This window comes from Gymnodraco acuticeps, unplaced genomic scaffold (genome assembly GCF_902827175.1).
Source record: "Gymnodraco acuticeps unplaced genomic scaffold, fGymAcu1.1, whole genome shotgun sequence".
NCBI lineage: Eukaryota > Metazoa > Chordata > Actinopteri > Perciformes > Bathydraconidae > Gymnodraco > Gymnodraco acuticeps.
In genome coordinates, this window is record NW_022991340.1 from 327,139 (window position 1) to 350,596 (window position 23,458).

At 40.5% G+C, this 23,458-nt stretch overlaps 2 protein-coding genes across 17 annotated transcripts in view; both read left to right on the plus strand.

Annotated features, from left to right (window-relative positions):
- The window catches only part of LOC117562664 (neurexin-2-like), a 153,731-nt gene extending 144,870 nt beyond the window's left edge, over nucleotides 1-8,861 (plus strand). For 11 of the 16 annotated variants that reach the window (XM_034240500.1, XM_034240503.1, XM_034240495.1 and 8 more), the window contains 4 exons: nucleotides 1,026-1,115; nucleotides 3,035-3,363; nucleotides 5,341-5,425; nucleotides 6,583-8,861. In XM_034240500.1, coding sequence (XP_034096391.1) covers nucleotides 1,026-1,115; nucleotides 3,035-3,363; nucleotides 5,341-5,425; nucleotides 6,583-7,385 — 1,307 coding nt within the window. In that variant the 3' untranslated portion in view covers nucleotides 7,386-8,861. The remainder of the gene's footprint in view (nucleotides 1-1,025; nucleotides 1,116-3,034; nucleotides 3,364-5,340; nucleotides 5,426-6,582) is intronic. The other 5 variants (XM_034240507.1, XM_034240508.1, XM_034240510.1 and 2 more) reach the window with 1 other exon arrangement.
- Nucleotides 8,862-11,475: 2,614 nt separating this feature from the next.
- The window catches only part of LOC117562672 (pecanex-like protein 3), a 28,325-nt gene continuing 16,342 nt past the window's right edge, over nucleotides 11,476-23,458 (plus strand). The window contains 13 exon segments of the mRNA XM_034240528.1: nucleotides 11,476-11,815; nucleotides 12,844-13,329; nucleotides 14,272-14,480; nucleotides 14,573-14,678; nucleotides 16,850-16,889; nucleotides 17,039-17,134; nucleotides 17,705-19,453; nucleotides 20,104-20,233; nucleotides 20,485-20,654; nucleotides 20,765-20,822; nucleotides 21,628-21,793; nucleotides 21,932-22,089; nucleotides 22,283-22,436. Of these exon segments, the coding sequence (XP_034096419.1) occupies nucleotides 13,177-13,329; nucleotides 14,272-14,480; nucleotides 14,573-14,678; nucleotides 16,850-16,889; nucleotides 17,039-17,134; nucleotides 17,705-19,453; nucleotides 20,104-20,233; nucleotides 20,485-20,654; nucleotides 20,765-20,822; nucleotides 21,628-21,793; nucleotides 21,932-22,089; nucleotides 22,283-22,436 (3,189 nt within the window). The 5' untranslated portion in view covers nucleotides 11,476-11,815; nucleotides 12,844-13,176.

The following is a 23,458-nucleotide window of genomic DNA, read 5'->3' on the forward strand; positions in this document are numbered from 1 at the left end:
CCTTTTTATTCATTTATTGTCCAACAACATGGCTGACTTCAAACTGCTCTTTGTTCGTTTGTATCAGTTTATTTACATATTCATACAGAAGATGTGAATTAAACATGGTTTTAGAAAACCTACTCCACATGGATTTGGTACCCTACACTTGTGGTAGTTTATAAATAGTGTCAACAACAGTAAAGTCATAACAGTGTGGCTGATGATTGACAGGTCTTCTTCTAAATCAACACAAGACTGAATGAAACGTATTTATGGAACTAGTATACACTGGGCAATTCTTATACTTTGAATCAAACAGTATATTTCCTGTCGACGTTTGTTTGCGATGAATTACTCTTCTGTGTTTGCATGTGGTATATAGAGAGGGGAAGTCCTATTAGCCCTGATTCCACAATGTAGTTTGGCGTTTAATAGATCAATAGAAATAGGTTTTGATGATGGAGCTTACTGTTTATCCACTTGTTTATTTAGTCTGAAAATCTTGTTCAGAATTAAACAACTACTGCTCCCATTGTATTTAATGCAGTATATCATGAAAGTACATTGTGGAATAGGAGTGGGGTGAGACTTCAGCCCTCTGTAATGACTGCAGTCAATTGTGAATGTATTTTTGGCTGCAACTACAGAATGTGTATCACTGTCTAAATGCTAAATGATTGTATTTGTTGAAGTGGCTGCTTTTCTTAATGCTTTCTTACCTGAAATAACTAACTTCTTTTTTATACAGTACCTAAAATCATTTTAAATTTGACTGCAATTGGAATCATGCATTGCTTAAAAAATAACTAAATAACTCTAACTAGGGCAGCACATTATAAATAGCCTAAACTCTAATTAATACAACCTCTGCTACTCGTAATAACTAGATAACACTAAGTAAAGCACAAGTTTCTTTTAACTCACAGCTGGGTTAAAATTGATAACTTGTTAAACCTGTTAGCCATTATAACTCTGTTTCTAACCATGTGATCTTTCAGCTTGCAGACTTTAACCTTTAATCTGTCTCTCCAAATTCTTTGAAGGACACTATGATAATGAACGACTGGCTATTGCTAGACAAAGAATCCCATACAGACTTGGTCGGGTAGTTGACGAGTGGCTACTCGATAAAGGTAAAAAATAAACTGATGAATAATTAATCCCTGAAATAAATACTAAATAACTCTTCCCCATGAGAGGTGCAGTGCCAGAAGACAAGGGTGACAAGTGACCCAGATGTAAACATCCATTTTAATTTGACTCTCTATTGCCTGTTGATTATGATTACCACAATATAGCTTTAAGTGGACTTCAAAATTAATTTCATAGTGAAGGGGAATGGCGTACTTGCCATTTATTCTTTGTCATCCTTAACCTTGTGGATAAGCTGCACCTTAACAAAGATTTAAACCGAATACCTAAAAAAACATAACCCTTGTCTAACCCTCTATCGTCCCTCTTAATGTGTAATTAGATACTGTGTGTAATTGCTATACATAAAATATCATTAATATGCTGTGTAACATTTACATGGAACTAAAACATTACGCACTAAATGACTATTTGTATATCAATAACTTACCCCGTGTTATCTTAACGTTTTGAAAGAACATGTATTTTCTTGCATGCCTGGATAAATGAAAATTGGATTTGATTGCGATGTGTGAGAGTTCGTAAACGGGTCCTCCATTTCCCTTCAATGCATTCAGACCTTTTTCTCACCCTGGAGGCATCCAAGAAAAACCATGTTTTTTCACAAATTCAAGGCTACACGGGATGAATAATTGAAAAACAAATGATCATTTTGTGGGTGAAAGACTCCAATGAACACCATTGAAACTAACATGTGACGCCATAGTCTCGTTCCTCCTAAACTGAACATTTAAAAAAAAAAAACTCCTGGATGTTATCTCACCAAATTAGTTTATTTTCCCTTTCGTGTTCCCTGCAACCTTGTATTACCTTATCTTGTACCACCACAAACCACATCAGACTCCCAAGCTGATGTTTAGACAGTAGATCACTGTTTGTAGCCAATAACTTTGCTAATAAGCATTCTCCAGAGAGGGGCCCATTACTGGAGCCCTCCTCCTCCTCTGATGTAACACTGCTTATCAGGGAGGCTGCCGACAGTCCTGCTGTTAGATTAGATATCATTGGCCACTTTCAGGAGGTGAAACAATCATGGCGCCCAGAGCACAGCATGCATCAATGGCCTAATGGCTGATGAAGTCAGTGTAAGGGAGGGATGTCTTTTATTGTCATTAAGCTTTACAGTCTAAAGTATAGCGACACTACCATGTTAATAATGTGCCCATCTCTTCAGAAAGAACCCATAAGACTTGCATCCTAGCACCATCTGTTCTGGAGCTGAGTGATGAAAAAACATCTGCTCATTCTCCTCTAGTGATGAATGAAAAAACATTCTGTTGTCTTAGATAAATGTATTTATTAGTACTGAAACCTGGAAATAGAGTACACAGAGTGAGCTTGTTAAACCCTCTCACCACAAGCTGCTTATACCCAAGCTGCCATTAGAAAAAGGTTGTACAGCGCCTTATTGGTTATCTCTCTTAAATCCAACAAAACCAGCCGGAATCGGTTCCCAAAAAGCATATCCCAGGTGTTTACCAATCTTTTAGATGTCGTTGGCATTTTGGAGTTATCCAACAGATGAATTTGCAATGACTCAGCAATATAACATACATTTCTTTCTACCACACCCACAGACCGTCTGCTTACATCGGGATAATTCAACATGTCCAATCAAAACACTTAAATAAGAGCCTAAACATATAACCCTCCTCTGATTGTAACCTGCATGTGTAAAGTCTAAATAATAACCTTGCTAATACCTAACCTTCCCCATTTAAAGTTAGCGTCTAATTAAGTTTTAAATATATGACTAAGTATGATGTTATAATCACAAAAGCCCACCTGGTTCAAATTATGTTCCTATGCAAGCTCTCCCGTGTGACTTCTGTATGTCTGCTCCACTATTCTCTTCCTTTTTTTTCCACCTCTTGCTCTCTCTATGTCTGTGTAACTTCAGGGAGACAGTTGACCATCTTTAACAGCCAGGCAGCCATTAAAATTGGCGGTCACGACAAGGATCGACCCTTCCAGGGTCAGATTTCAGGGCTCTACTACAACGGTCTCCAGGTGCTCAAGCTGGCAGCAGAGAACGACCCCAGTGTTCAGGCGGAGGGGAACCTGCGTCTGGTCGGAGACTCGTTCTCTGTTTTGACCACCGACATCACCTCCGCCACCCCGCTGGCAGTGTCCGATATGTCCACCACAATCATGGAGACCACCACCACCATGGCTACGACCACCACCCGCAGACAGAGGTCGCCCAGCTTGAGCGAGAGCATCTCAAAGGTCAGATAGAGTATAAAAGTTGTGGGCTAGTAACTTAGATGAGGATTGTTTTGGCCACTTTTCAGGGAAATCAAACATATGGGATATTAAAATGGCTCAGTAACAGAACATCAATCAAATACATCTGTTTTTTTAAGTGGTTTGTAGAGATTGGGCTTTATTTTTTTAATATTGTTGCAAATATTTTAAGAATTATTAAGACCTTACATTGTTCTGTTTTTCCATAGTATTTAAAATGGTTCTGACCCAAACATAGCTCATAATGAATGTGCATGTGAACAACTTAAGATAGTAGTGAAAAAGTGCCATCTAATTTATTTAATTCAAACAAACCGTATTTGATATTATAACATTTCCCAAACTATTTACAGCGACCTTATTCATATTTTAGAGCATTCACACTGGGGTCAACCAATATTCACCTTTTTATTTATCAGTCAATTGTCATTTTCCTCTCAAAATCATACAATAAGGAGTATTTTGGAACCAAAATTGAATGATATGTTCAATCTATTTGTGTATTTTGCCCTATTTGAAAGCAGGGGTTCAAGTAGCATGTTGTTCTTGTATTAAACTAACTGTACAGTCTTAGAGAAACTCACCTATGTTATCTATAACTCAATGTCTCTCCATATGTTGCTCATGGTTGGAAATGTTTATTATGGGGACAATGAAGTCTTACGTATAGCACTCAAGCTCCTGGGTTATCAGGAGTAAATAAGGAGATACAATCACATAACCAATGACAATCATACAGCACACAAATCTGATCCCTCAATTCTCCTCTCTGGCAATGGCCTTAACCTTTGTAAAAATAAACTCGTATTTTCTAAATAAAGAGAGATAAACTCAGTTTATTGTGCAGGGGTGGAACTGCACATGAGTACTCATAATAAGATAAATTATCATTTTTGTGTAATCATGTCAGAAGTTGCTGTTGGAGCTTAAATTAAAATCAAACAGCAATTACCTCCTTTAGATATGCATGTGATAATCACCGGAGGCTAAAAGGATTCTGACCCTGAAATCATTAAAATCAAATGTCCCTTGTTTTCGAATGTCTGACACATTTGTAGAATTCCATAATTATTCAAATGATAGGCTACTTAAATCCTTTAGCTAACTGTGCATGCATTCTTACGACAGGTTTGGTCCCACTGATTGTAAATGCATCACGTATTTCACTTTATTTCCAAGTGTGCTAGGATAATAATAGCATTCATGCTTCAATATATTTGTATTGAATCCTTAAGAATTGGAGCGCATGGATCAGACATGCATCCAGACTGGTCAACATTACCAACCAACATTTCAAACGCTTTCAAAATGCTGCAAACTTGCCAAATTGGAAGGATTTTAGCGCTTGTATTTGAAGTCCTGAGATTTCATTAAAAAAAATCCCCTGTCTCTTCTATTAAAAATACAGAGTGCATTTTTCATTATAATTATTTTGTCCGGGCTCCCTTAAATTATCTTCTCTGTATTTTCAATTCATTTGAATAATCCAATTGCAAACCATCTATTCCCCGCTCTGCTCAGGTATTCTGAGTCCACTGTGCGACCTAAAATTCAATTTAGACATGTTCACTGATTTAGCTTATTAGAATTTGTTTTTTTTAATGTTAATAAAAAAGAAGTGTACAAAGAGCAAATGATATAGAATCTAATAAAAACATCTGCTTACTGAGAAATCCTTCTCCATCAGCAGTACTCTGTGTAAACACATGAATTCAGCCACAGGGGTGCAGGATAAAAAGCAGCTGCATATGGGCACATTTTGAGTTTGTAGTCTAAGTAGCGTGGCTCCAAGCAACAAAAAACACGAAAGTGGCACAGTGCTGTATGCTGCAGTTTTCCCCTCAAATAGGGCAGTCAACCAGCGAGACTAAATACAAGCTGAGCACAAATCTAGATGATGGGAACGTGATGACTCTATATTTGTAAAAAAACAACACTTTTTCTATCTTTGCCTTTCAGCCGCAGAACTCTGATGATATCTTGGTGGCATCAGCCGAGTGTCCAAGTGATGATGAAGACCTGGAAGAGTGTGAACCAGGAACAGGTGGGTCAGCCACAGAGAAAATAAACCATGGGCGTCCAGCTCTCACACACCAAGACAAAACCCATTGAATTCAGGCAGCCATTATTAATTTTCCATTTTCAGTTCATGTTTGTGCAGCTTTCATTTATACAGAAGCGTTGTTGAACCGCTGTTCTTACAGTCTCCACTGGTATCAATTCATTGGGTGCATTAGCTTTTAAGCCATGTCAGTAACTCACCTAATTGGATGGAAGAGTAGCGCAGTCATTAAGTGGGGAACACAGTGGACAGTAGATCAGGCTGTGTGACAGAAATGAGCTGGGGAGCTGAGACAGGAGTCTGCCCTTATTATGGCTGCTTCAATTATTAATATGACCTTATCAGAACTGTTTGTTGTTGACTGGCCCTGTAAAGTGTGACTCAAATAATGATGAAAGAGAAACGAGTGGCCATAAAAAACAACATACTCAAATATTCCTCCACAACCAGAAGACATTCTGACCTAAGAGTCAAAGCTCAATGCAAAAGAAGTCAGAAGAATATCTATATAAATACAGCTATATATGTGAGGGGGTTGTTTGATGAGGAATACAAATGTACAGAACACACACATTGAAAGCCATAGGCCAGAATATTCCATGTGTGATTCATACATAAAATAACTTGCCTGTGTTTCTCCTTTGACCCCCTAAGCACGCCTTCAGATGTTTATACAGCAGCATGTCCTTTTAATTTACTCTGCTTTTTCTTCTTACTTGCTATGTTTGTTATATGCTCTTCACTTAGCTGCCGCCTTTCAGGGATCATCTTGTATGTTTGTGTCTACATGTGAGCTCTCTAATGTTCTTGTACTATATTTGAATAATGCTACACACACTATGTGCGCACACACTCCACATAAGAAATGTAGGTTGTTAAGAAAAAGGTGGTTTTAATGAATTAGTCTCTTCTTGTGCCGAATGTTGTGAATACTCTTGATTATAGAGGAATCATAATATGTGTGATGATTATTCATACTAACACTGATAAGCCAGCTAATATTAGTTTAATTCCTCAGTAAAATTGTACGTAATGAGCAGATTGTGCCTCTATTTTAATGAGCACAAGTTTACTGCCTGAATTAAAATTGTAATGCCGCTCTAATTTAGGATCCCCTACCTTTTCTGTTTCCTTTTTAGGAGGTGAATTAGTGTTGCCTATTATAACAGTGGATTCCCTTGAGCCCCCATCTATCGCCACCCGTTACCCCGTCATCCCTCCTCCCCCTACCCTCCTCTCCCCACTTGACACCACCAAAGAGTCCCTAATACTCCCCCCTCACCCTTCCTGCCCCCCGGACCAGGAAGACTGTGGTGACCCTGTGGAGGTGTCGGCTTTCGGCTCTGGGGAGATGACAGAATCGGATGACGAGGACTTTTACAAAAATAACTCCCCCATGGTCACTGACAGGACAGTTCTTCCTCCACCTCCCACCGATGGTGAGGGTAGAGTCCAGAAACCCCGCCCCCTACCTCCTTATGTTCCCACCACCAACCCTGACAAGCTCCACATCCCCGCAGGCAAAATGAACACCCGTGACCAGGTGCTTCTGCCTCCTGCTCCTCCTTCTTCCCGAAACACACCAGGACTAACTTACCCCCCCAATTTTCCCCATGTGCCCACAGCCAACCCCGCAGCCTCTGATGAAAACAGCCAGCCGGGTGCCGTGGAGGTGATCAGGGAGTCCAGCAGCACCACGGGGATGGTGGTTGGTATCGTGGCTGCTGCTGCTCTCTGCATCCTTATACTCCTCTATGCCATGTACAAGTACCGCAACCGGGACGAGGGCTCCTACCAGTCAGACCAGGGCCACAATTTTGCCAATAATTCCACTGTGGAGGACAACGGAGCAGTGATCAAAGACAAAAGCACAGCAACGGCCTCTGTGGCCAAGGCAAACACAAAGGGCAAAAAGAACAAAGACAAAGAATATTACGTCTGAGAGCGGAGTAGGAGAGAAGTGTGGACTGAGACAAGAGGATGAGAGAGATGATGCTTTCGTTTCGCTCCCCGGTCGACCATCAGAGACATTTTCACAGGCCACAAAAAACAACTGCACAAAGCGAGGCTTGCTTTTTTCATTTTTCTCAAAAGTCAAGGTTTGCCCAATGATAAAAATCCTCCTCTACACCACAAGATCTGAATAATTCTCCGGGTCATAATGTGCACCCGGTCTGCGTTCACCTGTTCTTTGTTAGTGTATCATTTTTTTCTAAAAATGTTTTCAACAGGATATGAAGAGTTATACCCATTTTGGCTTTGTATATAGCATGGTACAGTGGAGAAAGTGCGAGAACATCTGGACAGATTTGTCTAAATGTCTTCTTTGTACCTCTTTGTAACGCTCTATCTCAAGTCTCAATGTCCCCATCGTGATATATGAAGCAGAACAGGGCAGATTATTGAATTTTTACGGTAGATGAGCAGAAAGCACCCAAGTTATTCTGACTCGAAATGAAAGCACTTTTATTTGGATTAGACATCATCTCTGCAGTCTCATTGTTATGTTAGGTGGTTTTCAAATTCCCGAGTCACTCTGCCTCTGTCCATGAGAGTTGGTATTATGTTGCTGGTGCAGTATCATAAATGAAGCATATTTAGCTCTCCTGGAGAAAAAGACGGCATTCAAAAAGAGGAATTATGAAACACTCTCCGGCCAGTGAACCTTATAATATGATGGATCAGAAATGTTATTTATGTGAGATCTCAGTCAGGATAAATGTGATAAAGTCAGTCTACACCAGTGAAGGTATTTCTCTGTAAACATTGCTTGTATGTACATATAGAGGTTAGCCAATTGAAAAAGCATTGTGTCCGCTGGGGAACAGGTATGAAGAAGAATAAACGTCTGAGATGCTCTGCCCCCCCCCCTCACACTCTATCAGAACCGCTGCCGCCCGAACTTCACGGGATCTGTAGGAAAACAGAAACACATTCGAGAAAGTATTTCTTCTTGGAAAGGGAGAAGCAGCTCGTCTCACCAGAGGCTGGCTCACGCTTGATCTCTCAAAACTGTCACGGGATCATTCAAAAAGCACATGGAAAATGTAAACGTATATTTGAGACATAAATACTCCTTGTAAAGCAGCCAAACATGTATTGTTTTTTCTATCAGTTACTAAGAGACTATTCTATGAGATGAATAATTGAAGGTTTGTGAATTGTATTGATATTTCGATGTATCTTGTTACCACTCCTCTTAACACATACCATTTTAGATTGCCTTTTACTTAAATCCAGACAAGAAGCACACTTTCCTCTGAAAGCTGCAAATATCTTCTGTTTTTGCATTCTTGACGGTTCAGATTATGCAGAGAAAACACAAGGATGGAACAATGTTTTGTTGCATTGTGCATTTTATATGTGCTGAATCTGTTACTCAATGGATCTGAAAATATAAAGCCATTTTCTCTGTTGAGTTATGTCTACATTTACTTATTCATGCTCTGTGATTTCCTGTTATTTTTTATGAAAGTGCCATTCAACATGAGCTGCTCAGCACTCTATTCCATTCCTCACTCATTGCTATTGTATAGTGTTCATGTGAAATGGATCTTAATATGTGTACAGAACGTGGATAAAGATGAAAATACACTTGATTATATACTTTGTACACACCTGTGTTGTGTGTTGCTTCTTGTAGATTCACAAAGAAAATGTACTCTTATTTGTCTTAAAAATTTTAAACACAGGTGTAATTGACAGAGTTTTGAAGGTCAGGGGAATTTATAAATATAATATACTAATCTATCTACTAGGGATAATCATTGTGAGTTGTGAATCTTTTGGGATAAAAGAAACACAAAGAATTAACAGTGATGTCATTTTAAAATGGTCATACTTTGCTAACAAGATGGTTTAACACGTTTAACATGAAGAAACAGCATTTCACACATTGCAGGTCATGATGTGTTTTAAAATCGTGTCTTACACCGGAGTTTCATCATCATCTCCTCTCTCTCTTCCTCACTCAGGCACTGCGTAGTTCTGGTGTGTTAGTGACGCCTAGATGACCATTATTTAATATAGAATGAAATGTTTAAGGGTTTACTTACACGCTACACTTCCTTCTGTCGTTAAGGTCCACTCTACTTAAAAAATGTATTTCAACGAAGCAGATTAGGACAAATGAAAAAATATATAAAGCCTTTTGAACCATGGTTAGTGCCACTTATTATTCAGGACTAGACTAAGAGTCACTAGTAACTTGAATGTTCAATGTGAGTGTTTGAAAGATGTAGGCATCTAGTAAGCAGAGGGTCTAAAAGGTGCTATCACATTGCATACTAGGAAGTAAAGGAGCTACTATAATATTAGGAGAATATAAATGTATGATTTAACAGCCTCTGTTATAATATTACAACATAAAGTAAGTCTACTTTATTTAACATCAGCAATATCAGTAACATACTGTACTATACCAAAGGTTGTTGACCATATTTTGAAGCTTCAGACTATAGAACAAGAATATTTTTTCAACAAGTGTTGTCTCAAATAGGTCAGCATAGGTATTATTTACTTTAGAACAAATGACAATATGCACAACTTCTGATTGTCCAATGTATTGATGGTTGATTTAATTAGTAATTTGTTATGGATACATGTGTCACCTGACCTGCATATTTCAATTTAAAGAAGATCATGTTCCACCATCTCTCGGATGAAAACACTCATCTGTATGCTTGTCAGCAGTAGCGTGGTTTGTGTTGTTCTACTACCCCCTGCTGAGAATACAAGGAACTGTAAGATGGACGGAAGGTTATCTCCACATCACTGAACACCAGAGTGATGTATAGACTGTAGTTGCCCCCCTCTAAAGCAGCCATAATTTATCCTGTGAGAGCAGATGAGGTTTATCACAAAAGACAAGAATTTAGACAGATTGTATTTCAAGCAGGCTAGGTCACCTGTCCCATTAGCCGTTTGTGTCGAGACAGATGGGGAACAATCCTGTGGGCTTATTGTCAGTGCAGGTCTGGTCTATGTGATGTCTGATATGTGCTGACATTGGCCATGAAGAAGGGGTAGTTTGAGGATACAAGAAGCCACTATTGAGCATTGCCAAAATGTCACAAGGCTAATTCAACAAAACAGCTATGACAAGATAAACCCAGATGACAACCCGTATGTCACATCCGCTCCTACCTACCTTTGTTCCCTCAACATTCAAGCAAGATTTTCTTCAGACAGTAAGTATTTATCCTACAGTTGTTTATTTAGTTCCTTATTTCTGAGAGTATATGTGCTATATACAAAGTGTATATACTGCTTTTTGTGGATGATAATAATAATAGGTAAAAGGTTGTCCAAATACATTATCAAATGTATGTCAGATGTCAGTCAAGTATGTAATTCAGTCATCCTCATTCAACAATAAGTGATTAGATAAGAATGTTTTCCTTGTCCACTACATTTATTTAACAACTTTAGTTACTATTTAAAAATAATACAGCATATGTTACTATAATCTATAGTAGATTAAGCTATACAGCAATAATGCATCATTTAAGGTTAGCAAGTTAGCAAGTTGTTGCATCAATACTTATGATCCAGTGAGACTTATTTTGTTATTGTATTAATATTGTTGGTGAAGTAGAGGATACAAATATTGTTTTAATTTAGCAATGACTTGCCTGAATCGTGAAACAAACAGGTACTTTATAACGTGTGTTTATCCCTTCCCCTCTAATCCTGACCCTTGACCCTTTATTGTCTGGTAAACCAAGGACAGCATGTTCAAGCTCCAACAACCACAATCTCGGTTCATGTAGGCCTACTCATTGTCCATACATCTCTGTATGAATGAAGTGCTTTAAACAATATGTCTCATTAATGGTCTCAGTAATAAAAGCACTTGGGCGACGCCAAAATAAATATACAACTTTTGAAACATCAATAAAATACACTCATGGCATAAACTACAATTCATGTCAATGTCTCTCTTAAAAACCCTTCCCATGGCGTCACTGTATACGACCAATCAGCGCCATGGGAATCTCTCTCTCCCTTGATCGCTCTTTGTGCGTACGTGCGTGCATGCGTAGGTCCGTGCGTGTGTGTCAACTAGTTGTTAGCTAACGCTAGCTATACAGTTAGCTAGCTTGTTGAAACATTTTAACATAGGCTCCGTTTACACCAAGAAACGTCCGTCATGAGAGAGGACCTCCGCCCCCGCTGCATGTCTGTCAACCTTTAATACCAAAGAGGATGGGGGGCCCTCATGAAGAAATGACAAGTTAGCCAACGCAAGCAAAAAGTAAGCTACAGTTTTTGGACAGGCTCGCTAGCATCCTGAGAAGGAAAGCTCTGAGATTTTGCAAGGACTGGATGCGGAAGGAGGATATGAGCCAAGCTGGACAACTCATGCTAATTGTAAGGTTTGAGCCAAATGTGGAAAACATTTTAATGTAAGCACAATTATCAAACCTATCAAGCTAACATTAGCTAACGACGAGGAACTAACAATCGCCTAGCGACCAGCGTTATAAGCTAACTTGTTGTTGGCGTTGCATTTCCCCTGCTAACGATAGGGACATTACCCAGGATGAAATGCTGATGTATGCGGCCTAGCATTAGCCGGTAACTAGCGTCAAGCAGTCCAGAGATGTTTAATGTGTGTCAGTCAGTCTGCAGTATTATGCTGCTGCTACCAATCGAGTTGTTATATTCTCTGAGGTGGTTGAAAGCGTTGTTGGTTGAACAGTTAGAATTTGACGGAGAATAAATACACAGAGATATTCGTGGGCTAGGCTAAATTGCCTGTTAGCTTGCTAATGTCAATCAGAAACTTAATCTAGCTGGCACACTAGCCTGGAGATGAGAAAAGGGAGTTTAAAGCTCTGTCATCCTCTTTGAAATCTGATTGATATATCGACTATTTTATATAGCTTCCCTGATGATTTGTTTTGGACAGAAGATATTGACTGACAAACAAGTTTGTAATGATTGATTGTAACGTTAGCGTGTGTCAGTTAAAGCCATTCTAATCTGTGTTTTTAATACATTCTACAACTCTATTGTAGTAGCAGCTCAAATGGTTATTAGTGGTTGATCCATGGTAGAAGTTATACATGAAACAAATATATAACGTTTTATATCAAACTCAAATATAGTCCCATTGATATGGTGATAGTTTGACTAATTAAAGATCAGTTGAAAATCAAAGGTAATCCACAATGTTTCGTTATTATCATTTGGAATTTAAGGAAGTACTCTAAAGTATACAAAACAACTAGAAACACTATTTAAAGTGTTTAACTCAAGATTTGATTTGTGCATATGGACAGTTTATTTATTTTTGAATACATCTAAACCTTTTTTGTGACTTGCAGTGTACTTTTATGAGCAATCATTTGTGTCCACTGAATGCAATTTTTAAAATGTTTTGATCTTTCTTACAGATGAATGTTTTTTCATACATTCAGTGGGTTTCCAATGTGCCAAAAAGTCCCTCACCCGATTACCCAGCAAGGCTAGAGGGTGGCAGCGTTGGTGCAGGGAGAGAAGACATACTGGCTCAAGAATATGCAAGGACTCTTGACCTCAACTGAAGTGTACATATCCAAGACACAGAACTGTTGTCCTTGATGAAACAGTCTCTGTTAACCTGCCATTCCCAATGGAAGTGCCATCTTAGACACAGGATACTGTGGCTCGAACTGTTGGGACCGTTTTTTTTTAACCACGGCCTCGGAGGAAGCATTTTAGCTTCTGGTTAAAACCTAAAGGTGAAGATGGGTTCCCAAGCGCTTCAGATATTGCGGCAGGGTGTGTGGGCTTCCCTCACTGGAGGCTGGTATGTGGACCCGCACCAGAGCACGTTCTCCAACTGCTTCCACCTCTACCTTTGGATATTTCTCCTGGCCTTTCCCTTTCTTCTGTACATGGTAAGCACATTTTCACACCAGGTTGTTTGCAAATGTATCCATATAAATGAAGGAACAACTCAATTCAAGCACATAACCATATCAACCATTTGTATGCAGTACATGGTTAATACATAGCTTATTTATATCATATTTAGATCTCTAACAATACAAATTGCATGAGACTACACAAACATTCAACGATAAACACCTGTTCGGATACCACAGCATTTGCAAAATGAGGTCACATTTAAAGGAAGCTGTTACTGTTTTGATATTGATTTTATAATATCCGTATGAGCTGTGTTAACATTCAGTTTCATTAGGATATCTTGGTGGCAGCAGTGCCTTGGAGTCCATTATGGCAAGCAACACATGTGGTGACACAACCAGTCATATTCAAACAAACCCGCAGTTTAACCTAGTTATTATAAGCTACAATGAAAGTGAATGCATCACATCATCTTGTTGTTGTTGCTATAAAACCATGTGTATGCAAAACAGCAGTAGGTAGGTCATACAATGTTTACCAGGGAAGAATGCATGAGTTTATGCAAATTCACAACTGACACTGTGTGCAAACATTATCACCCTAGTTCTCCTATGTTGAAGTGTTTTAAGCAATGTGGATTTGTTTGACATTGGCCTAACATATTGTGTTGCATAGTTGCTGCTTAGGAGTGGCCATTAGTAAAGGTCAAATATTTACAAGTAGGACCGTTTTTTACAACGGGGTTAAATACTATTCAATTGTATTGGTAAATAATCTAACGTCTGAAATATTTGAACAACTAATTTCTAGCTTCTCAAGAAGTGTAATGTTATTATAATCAAGCTGTCCAACTTCCTATTTGAAATTAGCAATAGACATTTTCTTTTATAAATGTGGACTTTACTGTTTGCCAGCTGCTGTCAAATGAATGTCTCAGTTACTTTTATTTTTGCTTTTCCTCTCCCTCTCAGGCTCTTCCTCCTAGCTTGGTGGTGGCAGGCGTGTACTCTGCGGTACTGGCAGTCTTTTTCACGGCCATTAAGGTGGTGAACTTCAGGCTTCATACTATGTTCGACCTTGGAGAGATTGTAGAGAAGAAGCATGCCTCACTCACAGCAGAAGCGCCAAAGACAGAAGAAGGAGATGAAGGTTCAGGTGCTCATGATGGGAATCACCGCAGGTAAGATGTTTTCTGACTCATTTTCGTGAACACTTATTAAATCCCAATGCTCTGACATGCTACGTCCTTTCAATTGTCTGTATGTGTAACAGGGATAGTCATGTTGGTGTGGAGATGACTGTGTTTCGGAAGGTCAACTCGACACCCCCTGTGCGCTGTAGCTCCCAGCACTCTCTGTATGGATTGAACCAGGTGTCGGTGAGGATCACAATATTTTATAACAGCAAACAATATGAACAGTCTTCATTTATCTCCTTCCATAATATCTCCAATCCTACTAATTGGAATGTACTTATTTTTCTTGACTTCATAAATATACTATGCCTCAAATTAGGGCTGTGCAATTAATCGTATTTTAATCGCGATTACGATTATGGCTTGCGACGATTAGGAAAACAGCATAATTGACAAAATACGATTATTTTGCTGGGTGCGCTTTCGCCCCTCCCTAAAAGCCCACTCGGCCACGTGGGAGTGACATGTGTTGTGAGTGTTCAGCGCAAGCGAAGATGTCAGAACAAGAGCAGCAACTAGTTAAAAAGAAGGGTCACGGGGAGATTCCCAGTCGATCGCGAGATGTGTCTAAAAATAGAACAACAATATTCTGTTTTTATCGTTAATGTCCTGTAACATAATGTTCCCGTGCCAGAATAATGCACTTGAACGCATCAAAGCTTTGTGATTGGCCGGCCTCACCCCATGTGTCCGGGCGTGGCTGGTGAGCAGTGCACTAGTTCGCTGACGTTGTCCGTGTCAACAGGAGTGACAGTCCGCACACACACAAGACCGCAATTATGACAGAAGCAAAAAAGCCCAAAATATATAATTCTCACTCCGAGTGGGAGGATCATTATTTTTGTATCTATTCCAATTCAAAGTCCATCTGTCTCATTTGCAATGCGAGCGTGGCTTTACCGAAGAAGGGTAATTTAGGAGCGGCATTTCAAAACAGTGCACAAACGCTACGAGACGGAATTCCCTCCTGATTCTGCCCTACGCTCCAAAAGGGGAGGGGCCTGAAAGGGCAGCTAAATGCACAGCAGTCCATTTCCACCAGGCCCAACAACAAGAGCAAGGCTGCTACCAGAGCATCTTATCGTGCCAGTCACGTTCTTGCGAAACACATGAAGTCTTTCGAAGACGGCGAAGTTGTGAACGAAGCATTCCTGGAGGCTGCGACGCGCTTTTGTGGGACAGTAAAAATAACAGCAGCATTTCAACAGGTTTTTGATATAATAAAAACTCAATTTAGATACCGTTATTAATCTGCTGTAAGTTTTAGTTTGTTTGAATTTATTCATGATAATTATTGTACAAAATGGTATAAGAATGCAAACATTAAGATCTGTTCTGTTTAAATTGATTATAGTCTATCAGTTCAGAAACTAGTGTTGCTTGCATCCTATTTTAAAAGGCATTTCTTTTTATACTCTAATAAAATGCAACAAAAAATGGGTTTGATTCTATTAATGTTGTCTTTTTTATTGCACTGTTGCAGCAGATTACTGTGTAGCTTCAGATCTGAGTTGTCTTATTAGTAAGCCTAATGTATACTTTTGTAGCAACACTATTTTTATATAATGACAAAGAAAGGGTTCTTCAGAGTCTTTTCTTTTTTTCCTGTGTCATATGTGGCAGCACTGCCACAAGTTCCTCTTCAGAGAGGGTCTTCAGTACAGGTGGCAATATTGTCACCTGCCTGCGCTCATCTCTGAAACCAGACCATGTAAACAGGCTGGTGTTTCTTACAAAAAATCTTTAAGAGATGACATGCGCAGCCCTACCAGCATTTGCCATGGTGGCCAAAACATTTTTATTTGGTCTTAAATTGTAGTTCAACATTTATTTCCTGTTACTTCTGGACCATGACGGTTGGCCAGCCTTCAACGTTTAACTGAGTGGAATATGTTGAATATGTTTTACCAAAATGTTGGCTATATGTTAAGGAGTTTTCAGTAGGTTGTGACAGTGCACTGCATCATATTTGATTTCATTTATTTTGGTCTAATTTATTTTTATTTATCATATTAATATATGTTTAGTATGGTTTTGGAAGTGCGCTCCAACACATTTATTGATCTTGTTTATTGGTAAAATATTATTTGTTTTAAAGTTCAATAAATGGTCAATGAATAATCGTCAAAATAATCGTGATATCAATTATTGACCAAATAATCGTGACTATGATTTTTGCCATAATCGCACAGCCCTACCTCAAATAGTAATTCAGTCATTTCCCCTGCCAGTCTGCTGTGCAAATATATTCAGAACTGTTCTCATGTCCTTTATTGATATATGTACATATTAGTTAATTTGAGTTCACTAACCCGTTATTTTTGTTTGTTTTTTAAATTGTCCTTAAAATTCAGGAGTTTTTACCCCAGCTGGAGGATACAGGGGGCACTAAGGGTAAATATGTGTGGTCTTATGTTTTCATACTGCATCTAAATGAATCTAATTATGGGCTTACACACGTAAACCTAAGCTCCAGATCTAAGTGAATTTAACCTGTGATGAATGTGCACCATTTTGGATTGACTTTTTTCCTTTTACATCAGATATCAAAGAGTTGATGCGGGAGCAAGGAAGCAATAATATGATTGTTACGTCAGCTCACCGGGAGATCTTACGCCAGAGGTCTCAGGACACCATTAGTAAGTTACAATATTAAGGGAGCAGAAACCAGCATCATACACAGTCAACACTGTCTAATCCTGCCAATTTGTGTTCTTTGAAATTGAAAAGGATATCGCATTGTGTTTGTTACTTTCGTTGCAGTTGTATATGTCTTAAGTGTAATTTCGCTTGGCTTCCTATTTATGGACATGCTTTTATTTTGAAGGAGAGTTAGCGCAGTTGACAGGAAGTTGTTGTTGCTTTGGAAACAACGTGGCGGAGATTAACGGAGAAAAGTAATATCTACATATAAAGACGGAGAAAGTAAACGATAACATTTATGGTTAAGTGTTGGCACCCCCCAAAGAGGCACAAGCTCTTACGTTGATATTGGAGATTTCAATAAATTCAATTAGGGGGAAAAAAACAAACAAAACGGATATCCGAATAACGAAATTGAAACCCGAATAGTACTCCAACGAACGAATATTCGGATATTCGGGTACAGCCCTAGCATACATGCAAGTGTATAGGAAAACAACACAAAAAGCAGTTGTTGGTCTTTGTTAGTGCATATGAATCTGATTTGTATCTGTTTTACTGTACAGGGGCCCCCAGTGTGGTTCAGTCCTGCATTGCTGCTGCTCTTGGAGGAGATTTCCCCGGACTCATGGGGGTGTCTGGTGGCTTTGAACCTGGAGTCTGCTTGTCTATCCCCCCTTCACCCTCCAGTCAAGAAGATGGAGGCGAGAGAGAACAGTTGCAGGAACTGAAGGAGTTACCAGAACAACTGTCTTTACAGAGTCCTGAGGACAATGGGTTGGGGGCTTATTCTCCCCTCGGGCCCTCTGCTGAATCTGAGAGCCTGGGGCATACTCCCCTCAGCCCCCTCATAAAGAGCAGCTTAAGTGAGGAGCTGAGTGAAAATCTGCTGGGTTTGGGCCTTGACCCCGTGGCGTTTGCACCTGGCACCGAGCACCCGGGCAGCCGCAGTGGAGTGGCTCTGGCTGCCGGGTCCACAGACAGCTGTTTCAGTGCGGGCGGAGCCACCACAGATCGAGAGACGCTAAGCACGGTTAGCAGTTACCGCAGTGAAAAGACTGATTCCACTCAGCTGGAAAGTCCTTCATTCAGCCGGCCTGCAGACGGACAGGCTTATGCCTCAGCACCAGCAATAGGCTCCAAATTCCCAAAACCCTCAGACGATCCAGGAGGACAGGGTGGCAGTGATACTGATAATCTGTCTGATAGTGTGCTGCTGCGCTCGCCTTCCAAAGAATTCTCCCACAGCCAGGGGCTAGACAGGACGCTTGTTGAAGGAGAGGATTTGTCCCCAGTACCCTGTGATATTGCACACCACCGGCCTCTCCAGAACTCTTCCCCTTCGAGTAGTGGCCACTCAGAGGTTTGTGATTTAGACAGAAATATCACTGTTCCTCCTCTTCCCCCTCCTCGGCAGGCCAATTCAGTGGCCTCAGGGCTGGCCCTGGGTCTAGTTTGTTCTGAGCCTGCTCTGCCCATATCCTCGACCCCCTTTTTACTGTCTGACCAGTCTGCTCTGCAAGCCCAGCAGGTTGTGCGCCCCAAAGACTTGAAGCTGCTGCGGGCCAGCGGCAGTAGTGTGGGGCACAGGCCTGGCCGAAGGAAAGCTCCACGCAGGCGAGCCGGAGCAGGAAGTAGTAGTTTCGACTGCGGCTCTTACAGGCGTCACCACAATCATAGTCAACACAGAGATTACATCCCAGTGCGCAGCCGACTGGGGGCCAAGGCTTACAGTGAAAGTTTGTTTGAGGATTCCAGCGACGAGGACGACGGCAGCGACATGAGCGCTGGTTCCAGCCTGGGCTCTCAGCGCCGGTACAGCTCTGATGACGACGATGACGACGACGACGATGATGACGACTCAAGTTCCTCTACCTCCTGCTACTCCCCGGACCTCGCTAACACTGGCGTTACATCCCCCGCTGCTACTCAACTGCCCACTCCGAGGGAGGGGGATTTACCTGAAACTGCTGGCCCCTCGCATTCTCGTGCTGCTCAGCGCTCTTCTAGCACTGCTAGTGCTAAGACTCATGCCAGGGTGCTCAGTATGGATGGGGCAGGTGGAGGCCAGAACAACACTGTGGCTTTGCCTTCTACTCTGCTTACAATGCCCTCCACCCCTGCACCTCGCACTCTCACCATCTCTAAGTCTGATCTGGAAGCCCACGCCATCCATACTGACGGCTTTCCTGGAACTCATCATCATCACCATCACCACCATCATCATCGGCTAGATTCTCTCGGAGGCTCGTGGACGGGTAACCAGATGGGCTGGAGGGCTGAAGAGCTAGTAGAAGAAGGAGCTGTGGGAGGAGGTGAGTTATTGTGAACTTATGATCACTGTCCACACTGTGCTTGTGTTCTATAGCGTGAAGGTAGAATCCTGGGATGTTTTCCATGTCAAAGGATCATTTATTGTTCTTCTGAAACACAGTATGGCACAACACATGCTCGTCCATTTATACTCCATAAGGAGAAACAAGACACAACAAAAACACTAGTGTTTTCCTGTAGTGCAGTTTTCTTATTTGCATCGGATGCCAGATCTTGATAAACCTTCAAATATTTATTTTCTGACATATGATAAAATATATTGGCTAAGGGCAAATAAATAAGATAAGAAAAGGCAAACAAATCACGTTGTGTTGCAAGATTATAAAAACTATGTTCAACCATTTTTAGTATTAAGGCATTTATTGCTAGCCAGTGAACTGCTAGTTTTACAAGAGTGCTTGTAATGAAATGCTTCTAATGTAGCAAGCTATCATCTAACTATACAGCGGTTACTGAACCACTATACATGGCGCAGAAGTATATGTTTACTTAGAAAAGGTTATACACTATACTTTTAAAATACAAATGTTACAATTGCAAAAGTAGATTCCAGTGTTAATGATCTTGTGAACTGTGCGTTGAAACTGTCACATAAACCTTTGCATTGATGTAACTGATAACCCTTCTCCAGCCATGGGTCCGGAGGATGGGGGTAAACACGACTCAGTCAGCAGTGTGAAGAGGACCCAGGCCATCCGCAGGAGACACAATGCTGGGAGCAACCCTACACCGCCCCCCTCCACCATGGGATCCCCTCCCAGGTGAGTCAAGGACAAGTGAGGGTTATAGCTGATGCCTTACCTACACATTGCAGTATTCAAATCTATCTACAAGATTAAAGCTGATGGATGTAATCGTAGTTGAATTTACTACTGTGTGGAATTTGTCAAAAAAATAATATCCCCAGCAAGTTTTGGTTTTAAAATATTAATTTAAACTACTTGGCAAGACTTATTAAATATTCAATTTAATGTTAGACACTAATATTCAACCCATGCTTTTGTTCCTGTAGCCTTCAGGACCTCCAGCGGGCTCGGACCTCCTCTCATTCGCGGACCCGCACTCTTCCCTCAGCCTTACAGTTCGCCTCCTCACTCCTACTGCCCCGCAGCGGCATCCATGAGGCCTCCACCTTCGACGACACAACAGAGGGGGCCGTGCACTATTTCTACGACGAAGGTGGTGAGTCATAGGAAAATGAGAAGATTGGGAACTCTCTCAAATCTGGACAAATGTATCGTCTGTAAATGTGTCTTTGGAAAATTACAGCTTTCTGTCTTTTTTTGTAACAGGAGTGAAGAGGTCCTACACATTTGGACCAGCTGGAGGTGGTTATGAGGACCCAGTCCAGTAAGTTATTACTAGTTTTGCCTTCTATAGAGTGCCACAGTGACGTGTCCTAAAACCCGGAAGTAAACTCCTTCCGGTTCCTTCGACAAAAACACAATGAAAAGCAATGCAATTTCTCACAGGATTTTGGAAAATAGCTGAAATAAGGTCTGTGGTTGAAACACATTTAAGAGACGGATCACGTTTTGTTCAGCCGGATAATATCCACATGTCTACCCTACTTTTATCATTTTCTAATCATAAATCTAGTCGCCAGAAGCAAAATGCTAATGTCATGCTATAAACGAACTACAGCAGGGCTTCAACGTCACGGCAACTTAAGATCCATATTCAAAACTACAGATTCTAAATGGTTCAAGTTGAAGCGTTTGTTTGAACAGTCTGCAGGAGGCAGGTTCTTGCTTTCAAGCAGAACAGGGCAAACACACTTAGAGGAGTGTTTACGTGTTCGGCGTAATGACGTACAACGTCCTCGACAACTTCTGTAGTCCTATTCAGCCACTTGTTAACAACCATCGTTTTTCAGACACGTAAACTCTTCAGAAATCACCAGTGGGGTCACTGCTGATGGATTTAATGTCGTAGAACAAAACGTGATCCGTCTCTTCAATGTGTCTCGACCACAGACCTTATTTCCAGCTATTTTCCAAAATCCTATGGAGAGATTGCACTGCTTTTTGGCGAAGGAACCGGAAGTGGTAAAATGCTAACTTACTTCCGGGTTTTAGGACGCGTCACTGTGGCACTCCATTTGCTTTCAAACTAATTGTGAATAAAAGCCATAATGAATGCCTTAATATTGCAGGGAGAGGGAGAGAGAGAGGGAGAGAGAGAGGGAGAGACAGTCCCAGTCGTCAAGCTTCACCTCCACTGAGGTCCAGGAAGGGGCTCCAGCCCTGTCCATGCTCCAGCCCAGACCTGTGGTGTTACAGGGCATGCAGGTGCGCAGGGTGCCTCTGGAAATGCCTGAGGTTAGCAGTCTATAAATGTTTCATGCAGCAGATTATTCAATGGAAAAATTGTCATGTGGATAAGTCGGGACTCTCTACATCAGAGCAAACTATCACAGATGTTCCTTGTTGTTCACTAATGTCTCACCTCATCACTAGTTTGATCTGGATCATGAGTCCCTACAAGAGTCCCAGGAAAACACTCTAATGATTGAGGAGAAAGCCAAACCCAAACAGTACTATCGCTTCTGGGTGCTGCCCAGAAAGTGGCTGAGGGTTCGATACGACCGATTAGCTCTCCTGGCGTTGTTGGACAGGTACGCAAACTGTTGGAGTGGAGGAGAGATGACATTTAGTTTGGTCTGTCGCTCTTAAGCTTATATTATTCAATGAAGTGTTTCATGTCCAGTTGTTAACTTGCTTTATCTAATACTGTGATATTTTCTAAATCTAGATAGCTGTGAAATAGCGTTGTCAAAGCTTATTGATTTCTTTGCATTCTCTTCCCAGGAACCGGCGTGTGGCAGAGAACGTGTTTGCTGTGGTGCTGGCCAGTCTGGTGGCCTTCTTAGGGTTCCTACTGCTGTTCCAGGGCTTTTTCAGGGACATCTGGGTCTTCCAGTTCTGCCTGGTCATTGCCAGCTGCCAGTACTCTTTACTGAAGGTACATTATTTCTGGCATTTCTTTGACTCATCCAATTACTTTTCCGGATGGTTCTTTTGTCCCCTGGGTTTCTTTACTACTGATTACAATGTTGATCTACAAACAACTCTACAAAGACCCTAAATAAAACACGGACCCTTTTTAAGTTGGGTTTGCGTCCTTTGACCGTGACAATAGGTTTGTAGTCACCCCAGATTGCTCCTGTGGGGATTGCCCATAGTATTGAGTATGTGAGTCGCTTTGGATAAAAGCGTCTAACAAGTGACATGTAATGTAGTCCAACTATATGACTGCAAAGATAATTAACAAACAAATGTGGTGTTACTTCATTCATAAGATGATTTATAGTAGCCACAACATGTAAACGATTGCTCCAATAGGTTTGAGCAATTCCATGTCTACTCATCTTTCAACAATAAAATCATTTGATCTTTTCCATACAGTAATTAAGCCACATTTTGTTTTAATACTGTACACCAGGGCTATTCAATTAGTTTGGAATGGGGCCGGTTGATGAAAATGATACAAAGCAAGGGGGCGGGAAAAAGATGGCTTGAAATATGAGCAATCATATTAAGAGCTTCAGATACAATAAATACTACAATAGACAAAACAAACAACATTTATCACTTTATAGATCTAAATGGCATGTTCAGAACTCAGTAGGCCTACATGTGAAGCTAATTTAACCATAAACATCATTTCATTTGATGTAATTTAGGTGAAATTATCTAATCATTCACGCAGAGATGCAATAAATGACAGTTTGTCATAGGGCTGTGCGATTATGGCAAAAATCATAATCACGATTATTTGGTCAATAATTGATATCACGATTATTTTGACGATTATTCATTGACCATTTATTGAACTTTAAAACAAATACTATTTTACCAATAAACAAGATCAATAAATGTGTTGGAGCGCACTTCCAAAACCATACTAAACATATATTAATATGATAAATAAAAATAAATTAGACCAAAATAAATGAAATCAAATATGTTGCAGTGCACTGTCAC